This window comes from Betta splendens, chromosome 5, assembly GCF_900634795.4.
Source record: "Betta splendens chromosome 5, fBetSpl5.4, whole genome shotgun sequence".
NCBI lineage: Eukaryota > Metazoa > Chordata > Actinopteri > Anabantiformes > Osphronemidae > Betta > Betta splendens.
In genome coordinates this window covers 4,684,744-4,708,065 of record NC_040885.2, presented here as the reverse complement: position 1 = coordinate 4,708,065, position 23,322 = coordinate 4,684,744, and the positions used below count along the sequence as shown (strand labels likewise).

At 43.8% G+C, this 23,322-nt stretch overlaps 1 protein-coding gene across 5 annotated transcripts in view; it reads right to left on the bottom strand.

The window, feature by feature from the left end:
- LOC114856236 (copine-9-like) overlaps positions 1–23,322 on the bottom strand; it is a 135,872-nt gene that overhangs the window by 76,030 nt on the left and 36,520 nt on the right. For 4 of the 5 annotated variants that reach the window (XM_029152040.3, XM_029152038.3, XM_029152039.3 and 1 more), the window contains one exon: positions 3,400–3,503. The exons of the other annotated variant lie outside the window; for it this stretch is intronic. In XM_029152040.3, coding sequence (XP_029007873.1) covers positions 3,400–3,503 — 104 coding nt within the window. The remainder of the gene's footprint in view (positions 1–3,399; positions 3,504–23,322) is intronic. 5 annotated transcript variants of the gene reach the window in all.

Here is a 23,322-nt window from a genome sequence, read left to right as displayed (position 1 = left end):
TGTCCTACTCACATACAAAGTACTCAATGATAAAGCTCCTTCTTATCTTAAAGACCTTATAGTTCCTTATGCTCCCAGCAGAACACTTCGTTCTCAGAGCGCTGGGCTACTTGCGGTTCCTAGAGTGTTTAAATGTAGAACAGGGGGCAGAGCTTTTAGCTACCAAGCTCCTCTCCTCTGGAACCAGCTCCCTCTTCAGGTTCGAGAAGCTGACACACTCTCCACCTTTAAGATTAGGCTTAAAACCTTCCTTTTTGATAAAGCTTATAGTTAGAGATGGTTCAGGTCACTGGCAATTATTGTTAGTCACAGGAACCATCTCTTAGTTAAGCTGCAATAGACATAGACTGCTGGGGGACTTAATTTATACACTGAGCTCCTCTGTTTCCTTCTACCTCCTCTGTCCCATAACCTCCCATCATTGTCCCATGTTTAACTAACCTTGTCTCTTTCTGTCCAGTAGTTGTGCTTCTCTCCCCCACCCCCCCCACCCCCCCCCACCCCCACTCTTTCTCCCTCTCTGTCCTCACCCACAGGTATCATTGGACTCAAAGTTTGGTGTCTGTGATGGGCAGCTGCGGATCCAACCATCCTGCCTGCATCCAGTCCCTGGTCCTACCATCCTGCCTGTGCTCTGTTGTTGCTTGTTGTTGCTTGTTGCTGTTGCTGTGCTTTTCTATTTCTCTATCCTCTCACCCCAACCGGTCGAGGCAGATGGCCGCCCACATCCAGTCTGGTTCTGCTGAAGGTTTCTTCCTCGTTAGAGAGGGAGTTTTTCCTCTCCACTGTTGCTGTCAAATTAAATGCTTGCTGTATGTGGGATTTGTTGGGTTTAGTTGTGTGAGGTTTTAAACCTTACTTTGTAAAGTGCCTTGAAATAACTTTGTTGTGATTTGGCGCTATATAAATAAAATTGAATTGAATTGAATTGAATAATAATTTTATTAATGTGACATGGTATTTGATATTAAAATTTAGATAACCTTACCATAAGACGCCTGAACTAGCATATTTTTAATTGCGTTTATTAAGATGTATGATATATCAAGTGCTAATATATAATTAAAAAATACAGTTATTTTGTTTTTTTCTTCATGAATTTGACAGTACTATGTCTCTGTGTATCTCAAGTCGTTGCAGGTATCTAGCCTAGAGAGGTTTTGTCAGTTGGTGCTGGGGACTTCTACGGCTAAGGGTCCAAGTTGTGTTCCCATCTTCCCTGATCTTGTGGATCAGGGCAGTGTGTGACTGAGGGACAAGGCACCTATGTTGGACTTAGACCACCTGTGAAATAACTAAATTACTGTTTTCGTTGCAATACCTGAATAAACGTTGAAATACTAAATAACATTTGTGTTTTTTCCCTTATAAAAACAGAGTTCAGTAAAACAGCAATAGTCAAAGCCAACTTTCTTGTCAACCAATGCACTGGCACTATAATGCTGGATACAGTTGGTTACCTTCACAGTTCAATGTGCAGGTGTGCAACTAGCTGACTAAATAAGCAACACTTACAAGAAGACAGCAACATCATACTGTGCATGTTAAAATTTGATAGAACTTCCATAACCCAAATTCACAGGACTACTACATAGTAATTAAAAACATGGCTGACTCTCGCAACTGACTGTTGCTGCCAAACCCAAGTTGTACTGAATGTCATGTGGAGGGCTAGTGCTAGCCGCTAATGCTAGCGGCTATAGCTGCGCTAAAAACGCACTAGTGGCTAACATGGCGCTAGCAGCTAAAATGTGAGCTGAGGTGAATGACCTTGGTACCATATATCACACGATTAGAACCGGACAAATGCCGGAGAGGCTTGGATTCATCCAAATTTCATGGCAGCACCCTGCAACTCTTTCTCTCTCTGTGTTCTAGCCATTAGCATTCTTTACACAGGAGGGAAGCTAGATTATAAACAAAGAAACTTCTGGAGTACATACGTATCAATCATGCATCAAGCATGTACTTACGTTTGGGGAAGAAGCAAGTGTCTCACGAACAGAGCCCTTCTTCAACCTTAAGCCCAATAATAAATATACCCTCGTTTTCAGTCGGAGGTGATGGTGTCCACACACTAACAAGCATTTAGCTAGCGGTTCCGACACGGGTCTATTTACAATAAAATGAATCCATAGAGTTCTTCTTTATTGCTCTGCCGGTAAAATGAAATGGTTGCGATGCTTGTTGGAACAACCAACAACGGAGCACTTTCTGAACCCTAATGGCGCCATGTCAGTTTGTATCACAGTGAGTGACTGAAGCCCAATGTTGCAGGTACATTTCGGTTTCCTGTCCAGGTTCTGTGAGTAGTCTAAAGACTGTAGACGTAGACAGTATGGGAAATTTGAAAACGATCATTCTTAGACTAGATTGAATAAGTCACAAAATGTGAAATAAGTAGGAGTGTACTTCTAACACACCAGGAGTGTCTTAACATGAACCAGGGAGTCATATAAATGTACCAGAATGTCCAAAAAGCAAATTTTGCATGTGCATGGACCTTTAAATATTACTTTTAATATTAACCCCAATTAAAAATCTGTGAAGTTTTCCTCTAAATACCATAGTTACCTAGCACACATCCAGAAGACATTATAGGAGCTCCTTAACTCAACATAATACAAACATCATGTGTTAAGTGTTATCTGTGCAATATGCTACTCATGGCGTGTGCATTTTATGGACAAAATTTCTAGATGCAGCTACAGTAGGGCGTCATCGGACATATGAGGCCATGGAACTTGACTCGGAAAAAGGTGGTTTGCTCTCTCCAGGTATCTTGGGGTCTTGTTCTTGAGTGATGGAAGGAAGGAGAGTAAAATTGACAGATCCAGTTCCTTCGTCTATAAGCATTCCATTGCATTGTTGGCTGAGTATTGACCTCACGACAAATAAATTGATCTAATCTAATCTTGTCCAGTACAACAATTAGAACGCTCAGAAAATTGGGCTCTGACTTTGGACAGACACAGTCACACCTTAATATTTGGACAATGACTTAGACATTGGGAGGAAACCAGAGTCCCACCCCCCAGACACAAACACACAAAAAGAGAGGTCCTTGTTGTTGTGAGACTTCTGTGCTAACTACGACACAGCTATGCTGCCCCAGGTAACAACAACAAATCCAGTATATCCTTTGATGGTCTTTCTTGGTGCACTTTGGGTCAACTGACTATGGTAACATTACCTTGGTGGCCTAACTCCAATTAGTAGCTATAAAACTTAAACCATCCTGCTTTTATGCAAACCTCTGTCTAAAAGAACTAAAAAACGTCATGTCAGCTGATGTGAAGTTTGACTGCAGACGTCCATGCCATGTGGCAGGTCAAGAGAAAGATCCAAGCTATGGTTTGCAAAGAGCTGTGGATGAAAAAGGTGTCGGCGCCCACTTACACGTCAAAGCGAAGGTTCTGTTTCTCTTCAAAGAAGTAATCAAGCACAAACTTCCTCACAAAGTCCGGGTTCAGTGTGTTATCAATAACTTCTGTCCGGCCAAACTGGAAGAGACAAAGACACAAAATCAAATCTAAAGTTTACTGCTCAATCTATACATTACGTGAGTTGAAAACTACAGTGGATCTATAGAATAGAATCCAGCAATCTATGGAAAGTATATAATCATGTCCTCATTTAAACAAACCAATTCAACGTAAGAGGAATGATTTGAAATTTAGTGCTTGCAGCTACACTAGTCTGACCCATCAAGCAGGTTGTCTTTTACTCAACGCACCTTAATTCTAACTACTTAAGCATAAAGATATTATGTTCTCTGTCTCCCTGACTACTGGCCACATTTCCCCAATTATTCAGTATGGCTGGGAGTGATGGTTACCAATTTTACTGAAGACACTGTGCTGAGAAGAGCTCTCCAGAAAGGCTTGGATACTTCACACTATTAATTGCCTAATTTATTTTATTCCATATTAAAAGATGTCTACCTTCTATATCTTCTATAATATGTTTCACATTATCTTACTTGTCAGCAATACAGATATCATGTTTCCAAACTGATGAAGTAATCATGAGCAGATGTTGGCATTTTCCTGGTGTCACGACCTGTACTGTTTCCTGTTTTATTTTTGTAGGACTTCCGGTTTTGTTCATGTCAGCTGTTTCCTGTCAATCCCGAGTCACCATGCACACCTGTGACGTATTAGTATTCACTCCTGTATTTAGTCTCCACCTCACACACCAGCCGCTTTGCCAGATTGTTAGTTCACGTTTGTGTGTCTACGCTCCAGCATTCAGCCAAGTAAGTCGTTTGTGTATCAAACTTGTTTCTTGTTTTGACCATGTCCTGCCTGCTCCCAGTCGGTGCCTGTTGACTCAGTTTTGTGTATGGAACCCAGCCTGGATTTTGACTGCCTTGCTCACTCCCTGTCTGTGCCGTGGCTATCATTCTTGCCACTCGTGTACCGACCTCTGCCTGTCCGACTAAGAGCTTAAATAAATCCTCCGATACCTCATGTCGTGTCTGCGCTGTGCGTTTGGGTCCTCCACCGTGTGTTTCCTAACATATCATATCTATGAAAAGTTTCAACACTAGTGTGTTTAGATTCAGGAGCAAAGTAGTTTTAAAAGTTCTGTCTAAATATTTATTGGGGGAATAAATGACCAATCATGTCCTGTTACAGTAGGTGTTTTATTGATAAATTGATAAAATTTAGTTAACATTATGTGATTACAGCTGTTGAAATTAGCACATTTGAGTTAAGAGCATTTTATTATTACAAAATGCTTCAACTACTCAAATTTGTACCAGTAATTATTCAGGAAACTCTTATCATCAAGTCTATTACAAAACTATTCCTAAATAATGTAAAGTGGAGGAGATTGAAAATTCATCCAGTTACCAGACTTGTAGAACATTTGAGATTAGAGAAAAAAAACATGAAAGATGAAACCCAAGTAGTTTGGCCTTAATGTCCAGTGCCATGTATGTTGGAAACCATTTCAACAAAACACATGATACCCACTAAAAGTGAAAGTTTTTTTTGGAAGTTTTGGGACGAGCTAGTCATATCCAGACATCAGTCCTCTCGAGAGTTCTTAATTTTTAAGCTGAATTAAAAATTTAAGAGCAGGATCAGGTTGTTTACATACATTCATGAAGGCTGAGCTGGGGAGCTATGAGCAAGCCCATACCAGCCCACCACCTCTCACCGTGGGCAAATCCAAAGTAGAAGAGAGTCCAGCCCAGGCTGTGCATGGAGGTGAGCCGACTATTTCTAGCTCGTACCGCTCAACCTCCTGCACCAGCTTGGGCTCCCTTTCAATTCAATTCAATTCAATTCAATTTTATTTATATAGCGCCAAATCACAACAAAGTTATTTCAAGGCACTTTACAAAGTAAGGTTTAAAACCTCACACAACTAAACCCAACAAATCCCACATACAGCAAGCATTTAATTTGACAGCAACAGTGGAGAGGAAAAACTCCCTCTCTAACGAGGAAGAAACCTCCAGCAGAACCAGACTGGATGTGGGCGGCCATCTGCCTCGACCGGTTGGGGTGAGAGGATAGAGAGATAGAAAAGCACAGCAACAGCAACAAGCAACAACAAGCAACAACAGAGCACAGGCAGGATGGTAGGACCAGGGACTGGATGCAGGCAGGATGGTTGGATCCGCAGCTGCCCATCACAGACACCAAACTTTGAGTCCAATGATACCTGTGGGTGAGGACAGAGAGGGAGAAAGAGTGGGGGTGGGGGGGGGGAGAGAGGAGAGAAGCACAACTACTGGACAGAAAGAGACAAGGTTAGTTAAACATGGGACAATGATGGGAGGTTATGGGACAGAGGAGGTAGAAGGAAACAGAGGAGCTCAGTGTATAAATTAAGTCCCCCAGCAGTCTATGTCTATTGCAGCTTAACTAAGAGATGGTTCCTGTGACTAACAATAATTGCCAGTGACCTGAACCATCTCTAACTATAAGCTTTATCAAAAAGGAAGGTTTTAAGCCTAATCTTAAAGGTGGAGAGTGTGTCAGCTTCTCGAACCTGAAGAGGGAGCTGGTTCCAGAGGAGAGGAGCTTGGTAGCTAAAAGCTCTGCCCCCTGTTCTACATTTAAACACTCTAGGAACCGCAAGTAGCCCAGCGCTCTGAGAACGAAGTGTTCTGCTGGGAGCATAAGGAACTATAAGGTCTTTAAGATAAGAAGGAGCTTTATCATTGAGTACTTTGTATGTGAGTAGGACAATTTTAAATTCTATCCTACATTTTACAGGCAGCCAGTGCAGAGAAGCTAATGTAGGAGAAATGTGATCTCTCTTTCTAAGTCCTGTCAGAACTCTGGCTGCAGCATTTTGAATGAGCTGTAGGCTTTTTAAGGAGCTGTTAGGACATCCTATGAGTAAGGAGTTACAGTAGTCCAGCCTAGAGGTAACAAATGCATGGATCAGTTTCTCTGCATCGCTCTGAGAGAGGATGCTTCTGATTTTAACTATATTTCTAAGGTGGAAGTAGGCGGTTCTGGAGATTTGTTTAATGTATGATGTAAAAGAGAGATCCTGGTCAAACATGACACCAAGGTTCCTCACAGTAGAATCTGAAGCTAATGTTATGCCATCCAGGGTGGCTATCTGACTCAATAGTGTCTCTCTCAGATTTTTAGGCCCAACAATAAGAATCTCGGTTTTATCTGAGTTTAGTTGAAGGAAGTTTTGGGACATCCAGGATTTGATGTCTTTTAAAACAACCCTGAATTTTGACTAGTTGATCTGTTTCATTTGGTTCCAAGGACATGTATAGCTGAGTATCATCTGCGTAAAAATGAAAATTAATAGAATGCTTTCTAATAATCTCACCTAGAGGAGACATGTATAAGCTAAACAGAATTGGACCCAGCACAGAACCCTGTGGAACTCCATAGCTAATCCTTGTGCGTGTGGAGAATTTATCATTAACATGAACAAACTGGAATCTGTTCAACAAATAGGATTTAAACCATCCCAATGCTGTTCCATTAATCCCGATTCTATGTTCTAGTGTCTGTAATAGAATGTGATGATCAATTGTATCAAATGCAGCACCTAAGATCTAACAGGACAAGGACAGAAACTAGACCATTATCCGAAGCTAAAAGAAGATCATTAGTGACTCTAACCAGAGCTGTTTCTGTGCTATGATGTTTTCTAAATCCTGACTGAAAATCTTCATACAGGTTATTCCCACTAAGGTGGTCAGATAATTGTTAGCCACGATTTTTTCCAGAATCTTGGAAATAAAGGGTAAATTTGAAATGGGCCTATAGTTGGCTAGTTGTCCAGGGTCAAGGGTTGGTTTTTTCAATAGAGGTTTGACCACAGCCACCTTAAAAGCCTGTGGTACATAGCCTAGTTGTAAAGATTGGTTGATTTGATTTAATATGGATGAGCTGATTAAAGGTAGAACTTCTTTGAGTAATCTGGTTGGGATTGGATCTAAAGACAAGTGGACGACTTGGAAGAGTTAATTATTGAGGTTAACTCCATATGAGTTATGGGGGAGAAGCTGTCTAGGTAAGACAGAGGATTTAATAAATTTAAAGTTAATGGATCTAGACAGTGCTTTCTGTCATTTGGAAGAAGTCGCTGCTGAATGTTTTTTCTAATGATGATAATTTTATTAGTAAAGTAGTTCATAAAGTCATTGCTGCTGAGATTTAAGGGGATAGACTCAATACAGCTATGACTCTTTGTCAGCCTGGCTACAGTGCTGAAAAGAAACCTGGGGTTGTTTTTGTTTTCCTCAATTAGGGAGGAATAATATGTTTTTCTAGCAGCACAAAGTGCTTTTTTATATTTCATTAGACTGTCCTTCCATGCAATGCAGTTTACATTTATTTTGTTGGAACGCCACTGTCTTTCTAGTTGTCTAGTCCTTTGCTTTAGACTGCGGATGTCTGAGTTATACCACGGAGCTAACCTCCTCTGATTCACTGTCTTCTTCTTCAGAGGAGCCACTGTGTCTAACATTGCACGTAGAGAAGCTGCAGCATCATCTACAAGACAGTCAACCTGTTCATAAGGATTAAGGTGACTGTTCTCTGTGTATCTGCAAGACATTGAGGCAAAAGATGATGGAATCATCTGCTTGAATCTGGCAACAGCATTGTCAGATAAACATCTGCTATAGTAACATTTCTTTCCAGCTGTTATAGGGTCAGTTGTGCTAAATTCAAAAGTTAATAAGAAATGGTCAGATAACAGAGGGTTTTGGGGAAGAACTATTAAATTATCAATTTCAACTCCATATGTCAGGACAAGATCTAGGGTGTGGTTAAAACGATGAGTGGGTTCATTTACCTGCTGTGTAAAACCAATAGTGTCTATTAAGGAGTTAAAAGCAGTGCTGAGACAGTTGCTGTCAACATCTACATGAATGTTAAAGTCTCCCACTACAATGACTTTATCTGTGCTAAGAACTAAGTCAGATATGAATTCAGAGAATTCAGTTAAGAACTCTGAATATGGAGCAGGAGGACGGTAAACAATACAAAACACAACTGGTTTCTGAGTTTTAGAGTCTGGGTGAGAAAGGCTCAGAGTGAGGCTCTCAAATGAGTTATAACTATGTTTAGGTTTAGGAGTAATTAATAAATCTGATTTATAAACTGCTGCTACTCCTCCACCTCTACCTGTACTTCTTGGAACATGATAGTTGATGTGACTCATTGGAGTCGACTCATTTAAAGTAACATATTCATCCTGCTGCAGCCAGGTTTCAGTGAGACAGAACAGATCTATGTGATGGTCACTTATCAAGTCATTTATTAAAAAGGATTTAGATGAGAGAGATCTGATATTTAATAAACCACACTTTATTAGCTTACTATTACTTTGTTCCGTAAGAGGAACTGTTTTGATGTTTATTAAATTCTGGTAAGTCACTCCTCTTTGATTTGTTTGAGACTTGTATAGTTTAGGTGGTCGAGAAGCAGACACAGTCTCTATGCGATAACTAAGACTAAGAGTGGGTCGCGGCTGTAGAGAACATGCAGAGAGTATATAGTGTAAGACTGCGACTCTGCGTCCTGGGCTCCACTCTGTGACATGACATTTCATGTCCCAATAGCCTGATTGGTTGGCAGAGATTGGGTCACTGAGGCTACCACCCTGGAATGCTGCTCAATATGCTTTGCACCAGTCCCCTACAGTTCCACCTGTGGGTGGCGGGTTTACATGAGGATGGTCCCACGTTATGCTGTAGGAGTGGGCCTGGCAATAAGGCGCTCGCATAGGGGCCCGAACCTCATGCCTGGCTCCAGTGGGCCCCCGGCTGCACCATACTGGGCAACATCTCAGTCCTTGTTTTTACACAGTTCATAGGGGGTATTGTGAACCGTTTGTCTGGTCCATCACCTAGGAACCTGTTTGCCATGGGAGATGCCCCTGGAAGGTAGGTATCAAACCCCTGACAACATAGGTCCTAGGGTCCTCCGAACACACAAACTCATATTTTTGATCTGTGCTCTATATATTTTTCTGTAAAGTCCTGAACTTTACTGTATCCTTATCCTTATGGTACTTTGTGCCTTAGATTTTTGTTGTGAACTGACACTTACTCACTCCAGGGTGGTGATGTCATAGAGTACCGGAGAGTGATGGACAGCTTTGTGGACTGGTGTGGACAGAACCATCAACTGGTGATAGACTTTAGGAAATCTGGGAGTGCTGTCACCCCTCTCACTATTAAAAAGGAAGAGGTGGAGGTCATGGCCGAGTACAAATACCTGGGAGTGAACAAACTGGACTGGAAAAGAACTCCTCACCTGTGAACATCTCAGCAGAGAACCTTCCTACCGGTTGCCATCAGCCTGTACAATTCCTTCTCTCTCTGTAAGGGTTAATCTTCATCCACACAATACCATGTGTAATAAATCCTTAGTTAGTAATTAGATGTGATAGTGTGCAGATGTGTTTTTTTTAATGTCCCTTCCTTCTAGTGTGTACCTCTAACTGTGACAGCAATCAATGTGTGCAAAATAATTTCACATAGTCACAGCATCAATATCATGATTCACCTTCTCAGAGGGAATTTTAACCCATCATGCATATGAGCATGTCATTGCTATAGTATTTGTTTTACATCACACATGTTGGGACATTGCTGTCTATCTGTATGATGTACAAGACACTATAAAGATTATTAATAGCAGTTAACAGCAAGTTAAAATGTCAGCCATAGAAATGCAATCTGACTGTACTTTTAAATGATCTGTTTAAATTCAGTGTGTTTCTCTTGGGTCATGTGGTGGATTGTGTGAAGGCAAGCAGGGCAGTCTGAGCAGGAGAACTCATGCCAAGGCTGGAACGCGGGTCTTTATTGAATGCTGAAGAGCCAGGCCTCAGTGTGATCCAGCTGTCCAGGTGACTATCACAGCTACGGAGGGTTCATCTGCTACACTTCCAGTGTTTTACAGGAAAGTGGCGATTTTTTTTTATTTTGTTGATTGAGAATATTTTATTTTTTAAACAAAATAGGTTCTCTGTTAAAATTGATGCTTGTACTGTTGTGAAGTTCAGGTTCTTTTTGTCAGTTTGAAACAGTTTTGGTTTTTTACCTCATAGTAGGAAGGGTTAAGACTGATTCACAGTGCTGGGCCCATTCCCTGAACACTGTTCTCAAATTGCCAGATCTGTTTGCTGCATTTGACCACTGCATCCTCAAATCTTCTCGACCTTTGTCAAAGATCAAAAAGGCATCTCGTTCAATGGGATCTCTGCGATACCTGATGGGTCATTGCTGCCAGCTGGCAGGCTCTGCCCTGCCCCCTCTACCAAGCATCTGACACGGAGTTGACACTGCTGCTCTCCTGCCTGACATTTTAAAGTAAATGTAAAGGCAGGACTGAGCTTTTGCTCTGTCAGGCCAGAACCCCTCTCACCCCTGCCAGCCACTCATTTAAAAGACCCAATGAAACTAGAACCCCTCAATCATGGCAGCACTGGGTGTCTCCGAAAATTTAATTTCCAATGTACCAAAATCTGGCCTGTACATGTATGGACATTTCATTTCAGATTCACTTCTGAATACACAGGCTGTCGTATTATGAGATCAAATGGGATCTAATGATCACAAGGATTACTTGTGATACAAATCTGCTTGGAACAAAATGCATTTATCAATTGCATTCAAACATTCGATAAGATGCGTCCCCTTTCAGGCAAACATGATATCCCGGTAGTGACGGAGTACTAAAACACATTTCTGGCTTCCAACAGCTTCGGAGATGTAATTAGTAAGACAAGCACTGCCTCCTCTGAGTCTGAATCTGAAATGAACTGTTTATATATGCAGGAGATAGCACACAAGGAAAAATGAGGACAGAAAGACGGAAAGAGAGCAAGAACTGTGATCCATCGACATCACACATGTGAATATAAAATGTCTGACAAAACAGGGATTCGGATCATCGTTGCTCCCCAGAACTTGGTAAAAAAGTAGGTTGGCATAGTTGTGTATGGCTCCTGAGGGAACAGGTTACGGTATAGCACACAGCAGAAACTGGCTAATACATCAAAGATTGTGGGTGAAACCATTTAACTTGGTAGCATGGTACTGAAAAGCAGCACATTTCCTGTTCTCTAAGAGAATCTATTCTCCATGACTCGAAGTACAGTAGTCAGGAAAGCGTTTATAAGCTTTTATACAAGACGGACTGAAGGTGGAAGGTGACAGTGGGGGAACTATGGGGTGCCCAATGTAAAAGTAGCACCTATAACTAGTTTTCTCACATTTAACTAAATGACACATGTTTTCTCACATTTAGTTAAATGTGCAAAAGTCTAAATGTAAATGTTAAATCTAAATGTTAAATGTTGGCCGAGTGTAAAACTGAATATTCATGAATGGGCAAGTAGACTCCATCCCTGCCCTCAAACAGCGCTGGTCTCAGATCAGAGACGCAAACTCAAACACGTCAAACAGTACGCATAGCTCCGCCCACATCTGACTCTGGATCGGTGCACGAAAATACTGGAGAGAAGCCTGAAGTCGAAGCCATCATGGCCGCCAGCTCCGACTCCCTCCCATTGGGGGAGATTGAACGGGCTGTAACGGCAGGTGTGCGGGCTGAGGCTCCGCTTCAAACTGCCGTTCTGTCGTAAACACCATTAATGAGGAGTCAAGTAGGTTTAAAAAGAATATTTCTGTGGCGCCGGTGGAGAATTAGTTGGCTAACTATACTAGCTAGCCGAAGTTACGTCCAGGCTAAAACAAAAGTTTCCAGATCAGATGTGGGCGGGGTTTGCGCGCACTGTTTGAGGTGATTGAGTTCGCGTCTCTGATCTGAGACCAGCGCTGTTTGAGGGTAGGGATGGAGTCTACTTGCACATTCATGAATATTCAGTTTTACACTTGGCAAACATTTAACATTTACATTTAACATTTAGCATTTAACATTTACATTTAACATTTAACATTTAGACTTTTGCACATTTAACTAAATGTGAGAAAACATGTTGTGTCATTTAGTTAAATGTGAGAAAACTAGTTATAGGTGCTACTTTTACATTTGGCACCCCATAGGGAACTGATATTAAGTTAGTTACCTACTGAGAAAGAAAGCGGAGGAGTGGGAGGAGCATGCAAAACGGAAAAACCCAAGATGTGAGGAGATCATGGTATTTTATTTCTATGACAGGTGACATCCTGTGTTGGTGTGTGTGGCTTAGTGGTGGAAGCACAGCTGTGGCCAGAGAGGAAAAAAGAAAATGGCAAAAATATCTGAAAATACACTAAATATGGACTGGAACTTTAAAACTGTGCCAGAGTCACTTACTAGCTACATTAGTGCGTTGCCCTGAACAGTCCAGCTGTTTCCAAATGTGCCTTTTAGTTTTACAGCTCTGTGCCACTCGATCAGACTATTTCCCAGCCGGCAGCGGCTCCGCCCCCGCATCCTGCTGCAGGTTCACCTTTTCAAGCTGAGACCCTGGGCCACTCCTCTTTCCTCCTTTGAGGCTTGGGGCATTAGGAAGGAGCTCAGGGCCCAGAGAGAATTGAAATATTTTCTTTCTCCTGTGAAACCGATCTCGGTACATATTGCTGGTGTAGAGAGGCAGGTTCCAGCACAGCCGTGCTCCAAGAGGCGAGCGCGGGTCTTAGTGAGTCACAGGGAAGAGTCAGCAAAGTTTATTGTCACTGCCTATTTCGACGACTAAATACTGAGGCCCGCTGTTTAATGGCACATGCCCCCCCGCGGGAAATCCTCCTCAGCGTTCTCAGGAAGAAAGGCCGTGTTTGGAGTCACAATGTCGGGGAAATGCGACAATGACTTCCCCGGGAACACCACAACGTCCACCAGTGAGGATGTCAGATGGTAAGAGATCGTGGCACACTTCTCCCGCACATTTCCCCCGCAGCCACGCCCATTGAGGTCATGCGCATTAAGGTCATGCTGCATCACTGTTCGTTGGATCTTAACAGCACAGTTCAGGGTTCAGCTGTTTCATCCAGCTCTGCAGCTGAGGATTCAGCTGTTCCAATTTGGGCTTTAGCTCTAATCTTGGCTCCACGTCTGGCTCCAGTTCCAGCCTCACCTTGTTGGCATCGTCCCATCTGTTTCTGTCTGTGGTGGTCCTGTGGCGGTGCCAAACCAGTTCCTGCTGAGCCATCCATCCCATCAGGATTGTTCATTTGTTTGGACACCAACAAAATGCCCTTTCCTCAGAGGGTGTGCCTCCGTCTCTGATGGCCATTACTGTGGCATGGCATCCTGCGCCATTGCAATGTGTGTTGCTTTGCTTTACTGTATCGAGTTAAGGTTTGTCTTATCCATGTGTCTTTTTTCTTGTATTTGTTACATGTTTTTAGTTTTTATTTATTGAATAGTATTGCCTGCTGCGCAGTAAATATTATTTTAGATACTTGTGTGTTAGTTTGTGCTCCCTGTTCTTTGTTATCCTGCCTTACAGCAGCACATTTAGTTTGTAAATTGTTTGCTTAGTAATTAAAACCATTTGTATTTGATTTGTCTAGGGGTCATTGCATTTGGGTCATCCCCATCTATTCTAGTTTGTGGGTTTTAGCAGCCCTGTTCTCCCGCTCACATTGAGCACAGCAGAGTTCTAGTTTGCCACTTTGTCACTTATATGTCAATGCTAGTTTTACAGATGGCACCTTCTCCAGAATAAGTGGTTTAGCTGCTGTCCAGGAGCATCTCATTAACCTAAAGATGATGCCACAAACGCACTGGCCTTGATGTGTCACGTGTGCACCTATGCTCCTTCCTGCTCTCAGTACGATTTCATTCTAGTCATCGTACTAAATCCAGCTAAACGTTGATCCATACTTCCCAGTCAATTTGTTCAGTGCAACATATAGCTATGTGACAATCAACACACCAGGCATACCAGAACCCAGCCAACCCATAGTTTGTGTTTAGTTTGTGTTCCTTTTAGGCTAGTTAGCACAGCTGAGTGTTTGTGTTGGCTTGTCTGTGTCTTTGTGTTTGTTTTCTTTTGCCTGCTCTGTTTTACTTTTGCACTGGAGTGTCGCCATGGCTTTGCCTGCTGCAGAGCAAATCAGCCCTCGTCTCTGGGAACTGTTTTTTTATTTTTTTTCTGAGACTGTGGTCACAGCGCCTTCGCCCATGGACCAGGTGAATGCTTTTGACAACCTGCACAATCTTGTTTGGGACGTGCCACAGTTTCTCGCGGTTCCGGGAGTTCCGGAGATGTATGGCTGGTTCCTCGAGTTACGGGAGGAGCTGGCCTCCGAAGCAGCTGGTTGCTGTCCGACGCAGTGGGACCCAACACTACGCTTAGGATTGTTGGCACAAATGTCAATGTATCACTTCAGCGCTTTGTCTCCCACAGACTCTTGACTGGCAGCATCGTCTAACGTAGCTCCGCCCCCAGCTCCCGTCTCGGCTCCTGTCACTCAAGTTGAAACCAAGCCCCAAGCTGTTTGTCTTTCTCCTTCCGATGATAGGAAAGGAGCTGATGGGACAAAGTCTCAAGTCCTTGGAATACCCAACAATTCATCCAGCAAGTATACCAACTGTAAAAGTTTTAAAGAAAAGTAGAAGGAAACAAGGACTCAATTGTTACTACCACAAAAACTGAATCAAGCAATGCTACAGGTGAGCATGACATTGTAGCAGCCTCGAGGATGGAGGTTTCTGCTGTTGCAAGTGTGTTTTCTGGGGTGAATTACAAAAGGACTGTTAAAAAACTTCATCACAGGTGGATTACAACGTGGCTAGTAAAAAGAAGGAGACTGTGTTGGCAGCGCTTGGGTCACAAGCTGTGGCTTCCCATGCAGCTCCTGGCTTACAGCATAGGAGGACAGCTAAAAGACTCATTTCATCTGAGGTAGAGTGCAGCAGGGCTGTTAAAAGGTACTTTGTATCAGCCAACTCCCCTGTTCCAGCACCTCGCCTGGCCTCAGCTGTTGGTGCTTCTCTGAAGGTGGGATGGCTTTGTGTTTCCCCAGTGGCTGTGTCTAGTATGGTTCGTGTTCCTGTCGCTGTTCCTGGTGGTGGTCCGGAGGAGACCATGTATGTTCCCAGTGGTCCGGAGGAGACAATGTATGTTCCCAGTGGTCCTGGAGGAGACCATGTGTGCCTGGTGGTGGTCTGGAGGAGGCCACGTTCGTCCCTGGTGGTGGTCTGGAGGAGGCCACGTTCGTCCCTGGTGGTGGTCCGGAGGAGGCCATGTTTGGTCCTGTTTGCCCGGAGGAGACCATGTTTGTTCGTGATTACGGTGGTCCCAAGGTGCAGACTTCGCCTGTTCCTGTTAGTCGCAGTGGTTCCAAGGTGGGGACTCCACCTGCTCCTGCACCACACCTGATCAGCACCCTTGGTCGCGGCGACTGTTTCTGCCCTTGGGAAAGTACCTGAACCCAGCCCAGCAGCTGCAGCATGCTGGTGGTTCCTGAGAACAGTACTACCGCTGCTCCTCCCACATAACTGGTTCCTGCACCTGCTGAGGTCAACTCAGTGGTTGCTGAAGGCAGCAAGGAGGCTGCTTAGCCCACTGTATTAGCGCCTGCGTCTCATCAGCCTGGTAAGGATCTGCGCTCGTCTTGTCAGCCTGGTATGGCTCTGCGCTCGTCTCATCAGCCTGGTACAGCTTTCAGCTCGTCTCATCACTTGGACTGGTGGCCTCACCTCTGGCGCCGACAGCTGCCACGGTGGCCACTACAGGCCCCAGGAAGGGTCCTGTTTCCTCATCGGCCACCCAGAGATTGCACTCTCTGGCCTTTGAAATTATAGTTGCCTGCTCCTCTACAGCAGTTGCTGGAGGAGGTTTATTGACTTTGGACTTTTAGAGCACAGAGGTGCCATCTTGCCCCAGCAGGGCGCTGGGGAGAAACTGTTTTGCCACCCACAGTAAAAGGAGTTTCACCTGTGATGGACTTACTCATGGACTCCTGTTTAACCTGTTTGTTTTTGTGGGGTGTTATTTTAGGGGGTTGTTTCAAGCCCGCCTCCTGTTTGCCCCCCTCCGCCCGACCGGGTTTGGTGCTTTAGTTTTCAGCTATCTGGAAGACAACCGTTGAGGGGTTGGAGGGGGTTCTGTGACAATCGGCGTTCGCGCTGCTAAAGGCGTTTGTGTTTTCTGAGTGGGTCATTTCCTGAGTTCATTTCCTTCAACTAATCAACTGTGTAATTAGTTGATGCCTTTTGTTGCATTCTTTGCTGGTGAGTAGACGGCGTAAGCTGCGAAGCTACGCCAACGTTAACTGTTAAAGAGAGGAATTTTGACGGAGTGGAGTTTTTGTTTCCTTTTGATGTCCTGTGTTTTTGTCTCTAAGGTTTGTACCGGGTCATCCATGTTTAGGTTTGTTTGCTCATTAGGAATGGAGCGTGTTTAAGTTTAGCCTGTGGGTGCTTCTTAGTTTTCTCGAGTCATTGTCTTGTGTCTCCTTGTTCAGACTTTACGTTGCCTGTAAGAGACGGAACGTTAGTGTAGTCTAGTATATATTATCCATTCCTGCTAAGCAGTGATTTTAAGTTCAGTTTTAGTTCTGAGCTTGGCCCTGCCTCATGCAGTGAATTTATGTTTATCCACCTGTGTTTATAATTCCTGGTCCTGCAGTAGCAGTAAGTTTATGTTCTGGTTTGTATCTGGTTTTGTCTGGTTGTTTATTAAATCATTTTACGTTAAAGTACTTCATCATTTGGGGTTTTCCCTCTTCCCTTTCCCCTGCAACCTGGTCAGTGGATGCGGCCAGGTGAGCGTAAAGGTTTAGTGTAAAGTGTTTTTATTAAGGCGACGTGATCACAGCTGTGTGAGTGTGCACGTAGGCCCTAACGCCGTAATCCTCCGCTCTGCCACAAGTGCCCTGTTTAGCTCGTTACAAAGCAGTCACTCCCCGCTTAGAGTGGGCGTTAATTCCTCCCTCCGCCTCCACTGCATCTCCTCTCCTGGCCCCAGTTCCCTGTCAAGGGGGGTTTGTAACAAGCCATGCAGTAAGTCTAACTACTGTATATACAAATGGAATGGCTGACTGAGAGTGGAGTTAGCAGCTCTACATGCAACATCATGAACTAAATGAAGGTCAAAGAATCATAGCAGCCATGCAGAGCAGTGTAATACGATTAAATATGTCACATCATACTGTACATCATGGTGCCATTTAGGGTCCAGACGTGCACTGACTGGAGTTCATGGGTGACCACACTCCTGTACTGTAGGAAGAGCATGGGGTTCAACAGACTGCTGTAAATGTGAATTGAGCCTCAGTGTCTCTGCTACAGAGAGTAACTTACTGACAGGACGAGCACACGTCTTAAAAGACAGCTATCGACTATGTTGTGTTGGCAGGTCATCATTAGTGATGTGTCGTTCAGGAACGATTCGTTCAATATGAACTAATCTTTTACATGACTCGGGAAGAACGAGTCCTCTCTGTGAACGATTTGTTCAGTTCCATGCAGTACCTTTTCTCGCCACATGGCAGCAGCTGCTGCAGCAGCTTGGCCAAGATAAATGCACCAATGCACCACATAGGGAACTTATTGTTACTTTTTGCTTTAAAAGTCTCACTAATTGTCAAAATAAGTTTTACTTTCACTTTAACAGCCTTCATGTAAAAGGTAGCTTGGACTGTGCGGTTTAGTTCATCGTTCTCGTTCATCGTTCACAACTCAGGCTCAGGCAGCTCGGCTGCACAGTTTAGTTCATTGTTCTCGTTCATCGTTCACAGCTCAGGCTCTGTGGCAAGGACGAAGTACTACAGTTCTTTTGGGACTCGTTCATATGGATCGTCAGTGACTGGACCTACCTGTCATTTAGCTCCGCCCCCTTTCATCCCGACCTTCGCTGGGGCAGGTTCAGAGAAAACTAACTAATTGTAGTCTGTAAGCACATTTTGCAGAGGAATAAATGTTAATTTCTATGCATAGAAAATATGGAGGAATCTGAGTGTCCCTTCAAGTTTTCCTTTTAAGCATGGTTCCATTATCACAATACTGCATCAGGTAAGTGCTGCTGCTTGTCTGTCCCTGGCGGCCAGAGCAGAAAGAGAGAGGGCTAGATGAATAACATAATGACATGCACCCAGTGGTGAGTCTAGTCACCCCTGATTCCACAGCTGCTGTGTACTGCACCCCACATCCTTTACCAGCAGAATAGACATCTTTGTTCGTAAGACCTGCACAGGATTTGGGTTGGCCAGTAGAATGCAAATCAAACTAGGCAAAAAGAGCTTGCCTCAGGGGTCTACTGAGAAATTATGCATATTTGACAGAACCAAGGTTCTGTCCCCAAATGTGAGCATGTGTGCAATCTGCTTGGTCAACACATGGCCAAGGGGAGCAGGTGTTGTACCATTAACCTGCAGATTGGTTACCTGCAGATTGGTGACTGGGCCAACCTCAAAGCCTTGTCAACCAAAAAATCCTGCCATGACACACCCCAGAACATTTAACTTTACCATCCAGAGGCTACAGTTCTGGTTGAGTGTTTTTATTTGAGCTGACATTAGCCTCTATAAGATAGCATCTGACTCCATCGTTGCCGCACATATGCTGTACTACAACTCTTCCTGAATACAATCTCTGTTCCTAGAACTAATGGCAGTGAACCTGCTGCTGTGCCTCCCCTCCCTTGGTGTTTTATACGGTTCCACAAGTATATGCTCTTGGACTATGACTACCTGTGCTTATGAGGTCACCACTGCACCGTGCTCGACTTGCGCCATGCTGCAGTATTCATCGTCGCAGCTTCTGGGGCTTAATAACCATAACGTTCCATCAGATTTTGGAGTCATAAACAACTAGGACTCCTCCGTCGACCCCGCTACATCCATAGGGGGTTCGACCAGCGGTTTATTTACACCAACTCTCAGACCTCTGTCCCATCCCTGTAGTCAGCGACTCACTTCGTCAATTACATCATTGGAGCGCCATCTCCATAGAGAATGAAAATGCTGCTCAGCCTTAGGCCAGGCAAAACACAAATCCTGGAGTGGACTTCAGTGTTCTACGCCCTCTCACCAAAAGTAAATGTACTTTGAGCACCAAAGTTGAACGTTTTAATGTTCAATCTCTTACAAATGAATCCTGCCTAATCCATGACCGCATAAAGGAGAATAGGGACTGATATCATGTGCTTGACTGAGACCTGACATAAACCAAAGCTACACAGTCCTAAATGAGTCCTACCGTCCTGGACACAAGTATTTGAAAAGAGCATGCAGGTTGTGGCAGGGGTCTAGCCAGCATCCACTGGACAGATCTCCAATTACCACCACTTCCTCTTCCTCATCTGTCTACATTTGAATGTTTGGCAATCAAATGTGTACATCTGCTCTCCATGACAATTCACTTTATCTACCCTCTACCAAAGCAACATCCAGGATTCATCACAGAAATCAATAACCTTCTTTCAACCTTATGTATCAGCCAGTGTACTGATACTTAGAGACCTTAACATCCATGTGGACACACCCTCTAATCATTCTGCTGCTGAGTTCTTAGAACTCCTTGACTGCTTAAACCTGAAGGAGAATTTGAAGGTTCCCACACATAGTAAGGGCCACATCCTCGACCTAGTCATCACTGACTCTATCAGTGAGCTCCGTCAGTTAAAAACGGCAGGGCGAGCCCTTGAGCGACGCTCTGTATCAACCGGCCTAACTGTCCATAAACAGGTTTACAGAGAACATCAGAAAATCTACTCAAGAGCTCTTGCTGCTGCCAGAATGCAATATTATTATAATGCAATTAATACCGTTCCTGGGAATTCAAAAACTACTTTCTCTACAGTAAGTCATCTACTGAAACCCCAGGCCTATTCTTGCAATAATCTCACAGCAGACTTGTGCAATAGGTTTATAGCACATTTTACAACCAAGGTTGATACCACCCATTCCTCACTGTCTGTCTCCAGAACTCTATCCTTGGACTTACCCACATCAGAGCCAGAGGTGATGTTCTCACAGTTTTCTGACACGACAACAAGAGAGGTTAAGGCTATACTAAGGATGAGCCATTCAACATCCGCATTGGACCCTGTTCCCACACCACTGGTAAAAGACAATGTCTCAGACTTAAGTCCCCTCATCACTGGTATTATTAATCACTCACTCTAGAGTAGCCTGGTCCCAACTGCACTAAAAACTGCAGTAATAAAATCACATGTTAAAAAACTCTCCCTGGATCCAGAAAGCTTAGCAAACTATTGTTCAATCTCCAGCCTCCCATTTCTGTCTAAGGTCCTGCAAAAGGGTGTTTCAGCTCACCTGCATGATCATCTTAAACAACACAACATGTTTGAAAATTTTCAATCTGGCTTCAGGTCATCACGTAGAGACAACCATGGTCAGGGTCACAAATGACCTTTTGGTGGCTGCTGGCCAGTGCTGTCCATCACTTCTCATCCTCTTAGATCTTGCAGCTGCATTTGACACAGTTGACCATAAACTTTTTCTGGCTGATTTCTCTGGCACTGCCCTGGAGTGGTTTAGTCCTATCTTGCAAATAGAACCAAGTATGTGGCCCTGGGATATGCCAAATTGAGGACCCACTCTGTCATCTGTGGGGTTCCACAGGGGTCAGTCCTCTGACCTACTTTGTTCAATCTTTATATGCTTCATACCCATACCCAGCTTTATGTGAGACTGGACCCACCTTCACTAACCTCATCAATATTAACATCAGCACTTACTTCCTGCCTGGAGGAGATTAAAGTATTGCATTCCTCCACCTCAGGAATATAGCCAAACTCCACCCCTACTCTCCCTTCGTGATGCTGAAAAGCTGGTTTACACCTTTGTATCCTCCAGGCTGAATTATTACAATGCCCTTCTCATCACGATTCCTCAGCCTCCAAAAGCTTCAACTCATCCAGAACAGTGCTACCAGAATCCTGATGAGGGTGAAAAAATATGATCATATCACTCCCACCCCCCGAACACTTCATTGGCTCCTGATCCATCTCCGGATCGAATACAAACTCTGTGCGTTCACCTTCCAGAGCATCCATGGCTGGTAAGAAATCTCCAGTCAAAAAACACAACACAACTTTGCATTACCATGACCAAACTCCACACAATGGGAGATTGTGCATTCTCAACAGGTGCTCTGCAACTTCCTACTAAAAAGTTTGAGGATACCACAAACTGGGGACTGCGTTATTATTAAATATTGTATCTTATTGTTTTATTACTGATATTGGTGCTTGGATTATTTTATGTATTCTTTTAACTATGTAGCACTTTGAGATTTGTCTTTCAAATGTAAAGTGCCCTATAAATCTAATAAATGATTATTATCATTATTATCATCCTGGAGTGTCCAGATGCCGGAGAATAAAGTGAAGGGCCATGTTTACAGCATTGTTGGCTCTTTAGGCAAACTGCAGGGGGTCCAGGAGTGGATCTGTGATGTCTTTGAGGTACGAGAGGAAAAGGCACTCAAAAGACTTCATGACTACAGAAGTCAAGGTCACTGATCTGTAGTCACTGAGTCATGTGACTCTTGTTGCTTTTTTGGGGACAGGGATAATGACTGAGGATTTGAAGCAGGCTGGGACATGACATGTCTCCAGTGAGATGTTGAAAATGTCTGTGAACAAACTTTGACTGAAGACAGCTGGTTGGCACAGTGTTTCAGGGTGAGTTTGTTCACATCTCCCTCTTCAATGGAGAGAGATGTGAGGGGGGTGGCGGACAATGATTTTGTTGTCTGAATGAGCTGCGTCTGGCCAATGACCTCAATACATTCTACTGCTGCTTTGAACAGGCAGCAGACAGTCCTAATACCTGCCCCACAGCCATTGTCCAGCAACAGGCCCACGGCCCCACCTGATCACTCCCACACAGCTTCACTGGTCCACCTCTTACAGGTCCTCACAACCGGCTTGCAGCATTAATTTCTGCCTGTAGGCTAGAATCAGGTGCACTATGATGTGGTCGGACAGGCCCATTGCAGCACAGGGGGTGGCACGATAAGCACCGCTGATGGTGGTGTAGCAGCGGTCCAGTACCTTTCACTCTGATTGGACATTTGATAAGCTGTTTATATGTAGGGAGTTCAGATGAGAGGTTGGCTTAATAAAGCCTCCCAGGACGATGACCAAGGCATCTGGGTTTGTTCGTTCTACCCTCAGAATCTCCTCAGTCAACACCCGCTGGGCAGCGCGCACGTCGCTCTGTGGTGGGATGTGAACGCCAACGAGGCTTTGCAGTTCATGATGAAGGTCTCTAGGTCCAGGGAACAAAAATGAGACACTTCTGAAACATTGCTACTCTAGCCTCTGTTTTGTCAAGCAGCACAGCCAGTTTGTTGGTTTTGTTGCAAAGTGAGAATACATTGGAGAGGAATATCCCAGGCAGCGATGTGCGTAATCCGGTGGAGACGCACCAGCACACCTGAGCGTGCGCTGGTGTAAAAGCCAATAATTCCACGGTAGAAGCGAGAAATGTAGGGAATAAGTCCACGGGGGTTGCTGATATATATGAGCTCCTCTTTGGAGAAAGAGCATCTAGAACTGTGGCAGCAGACTTAATTACAACATAAAACAAGACAAGTAGAGCGCATCAAAACACAGAGGCAGCCATCCGTGGTGTCATCTTGAAAAACAAACAATAAGTCAATAAAATAATCATCAATTCAGCCCAGTGCACTACAATAAAAAACAGAAATGAAAAAAATTTAGTTTGATTAAAATAGTTATTGCTTACTTAAAAAAATATTGTTCATAAGTTTTGAGTTTGGTTAACTTGTTGGGTTTTACAGTGCAGTGGTTCTCAACTGGAACAGCTTTGGGACCCACCATCACACCTTAATGACAAGCCGCAACCCAAAACAACAGACTCATTTGGTGTTTTCACATAAAATACACTGACTAAAATACTCACTGAATCTGTGTTCTTCT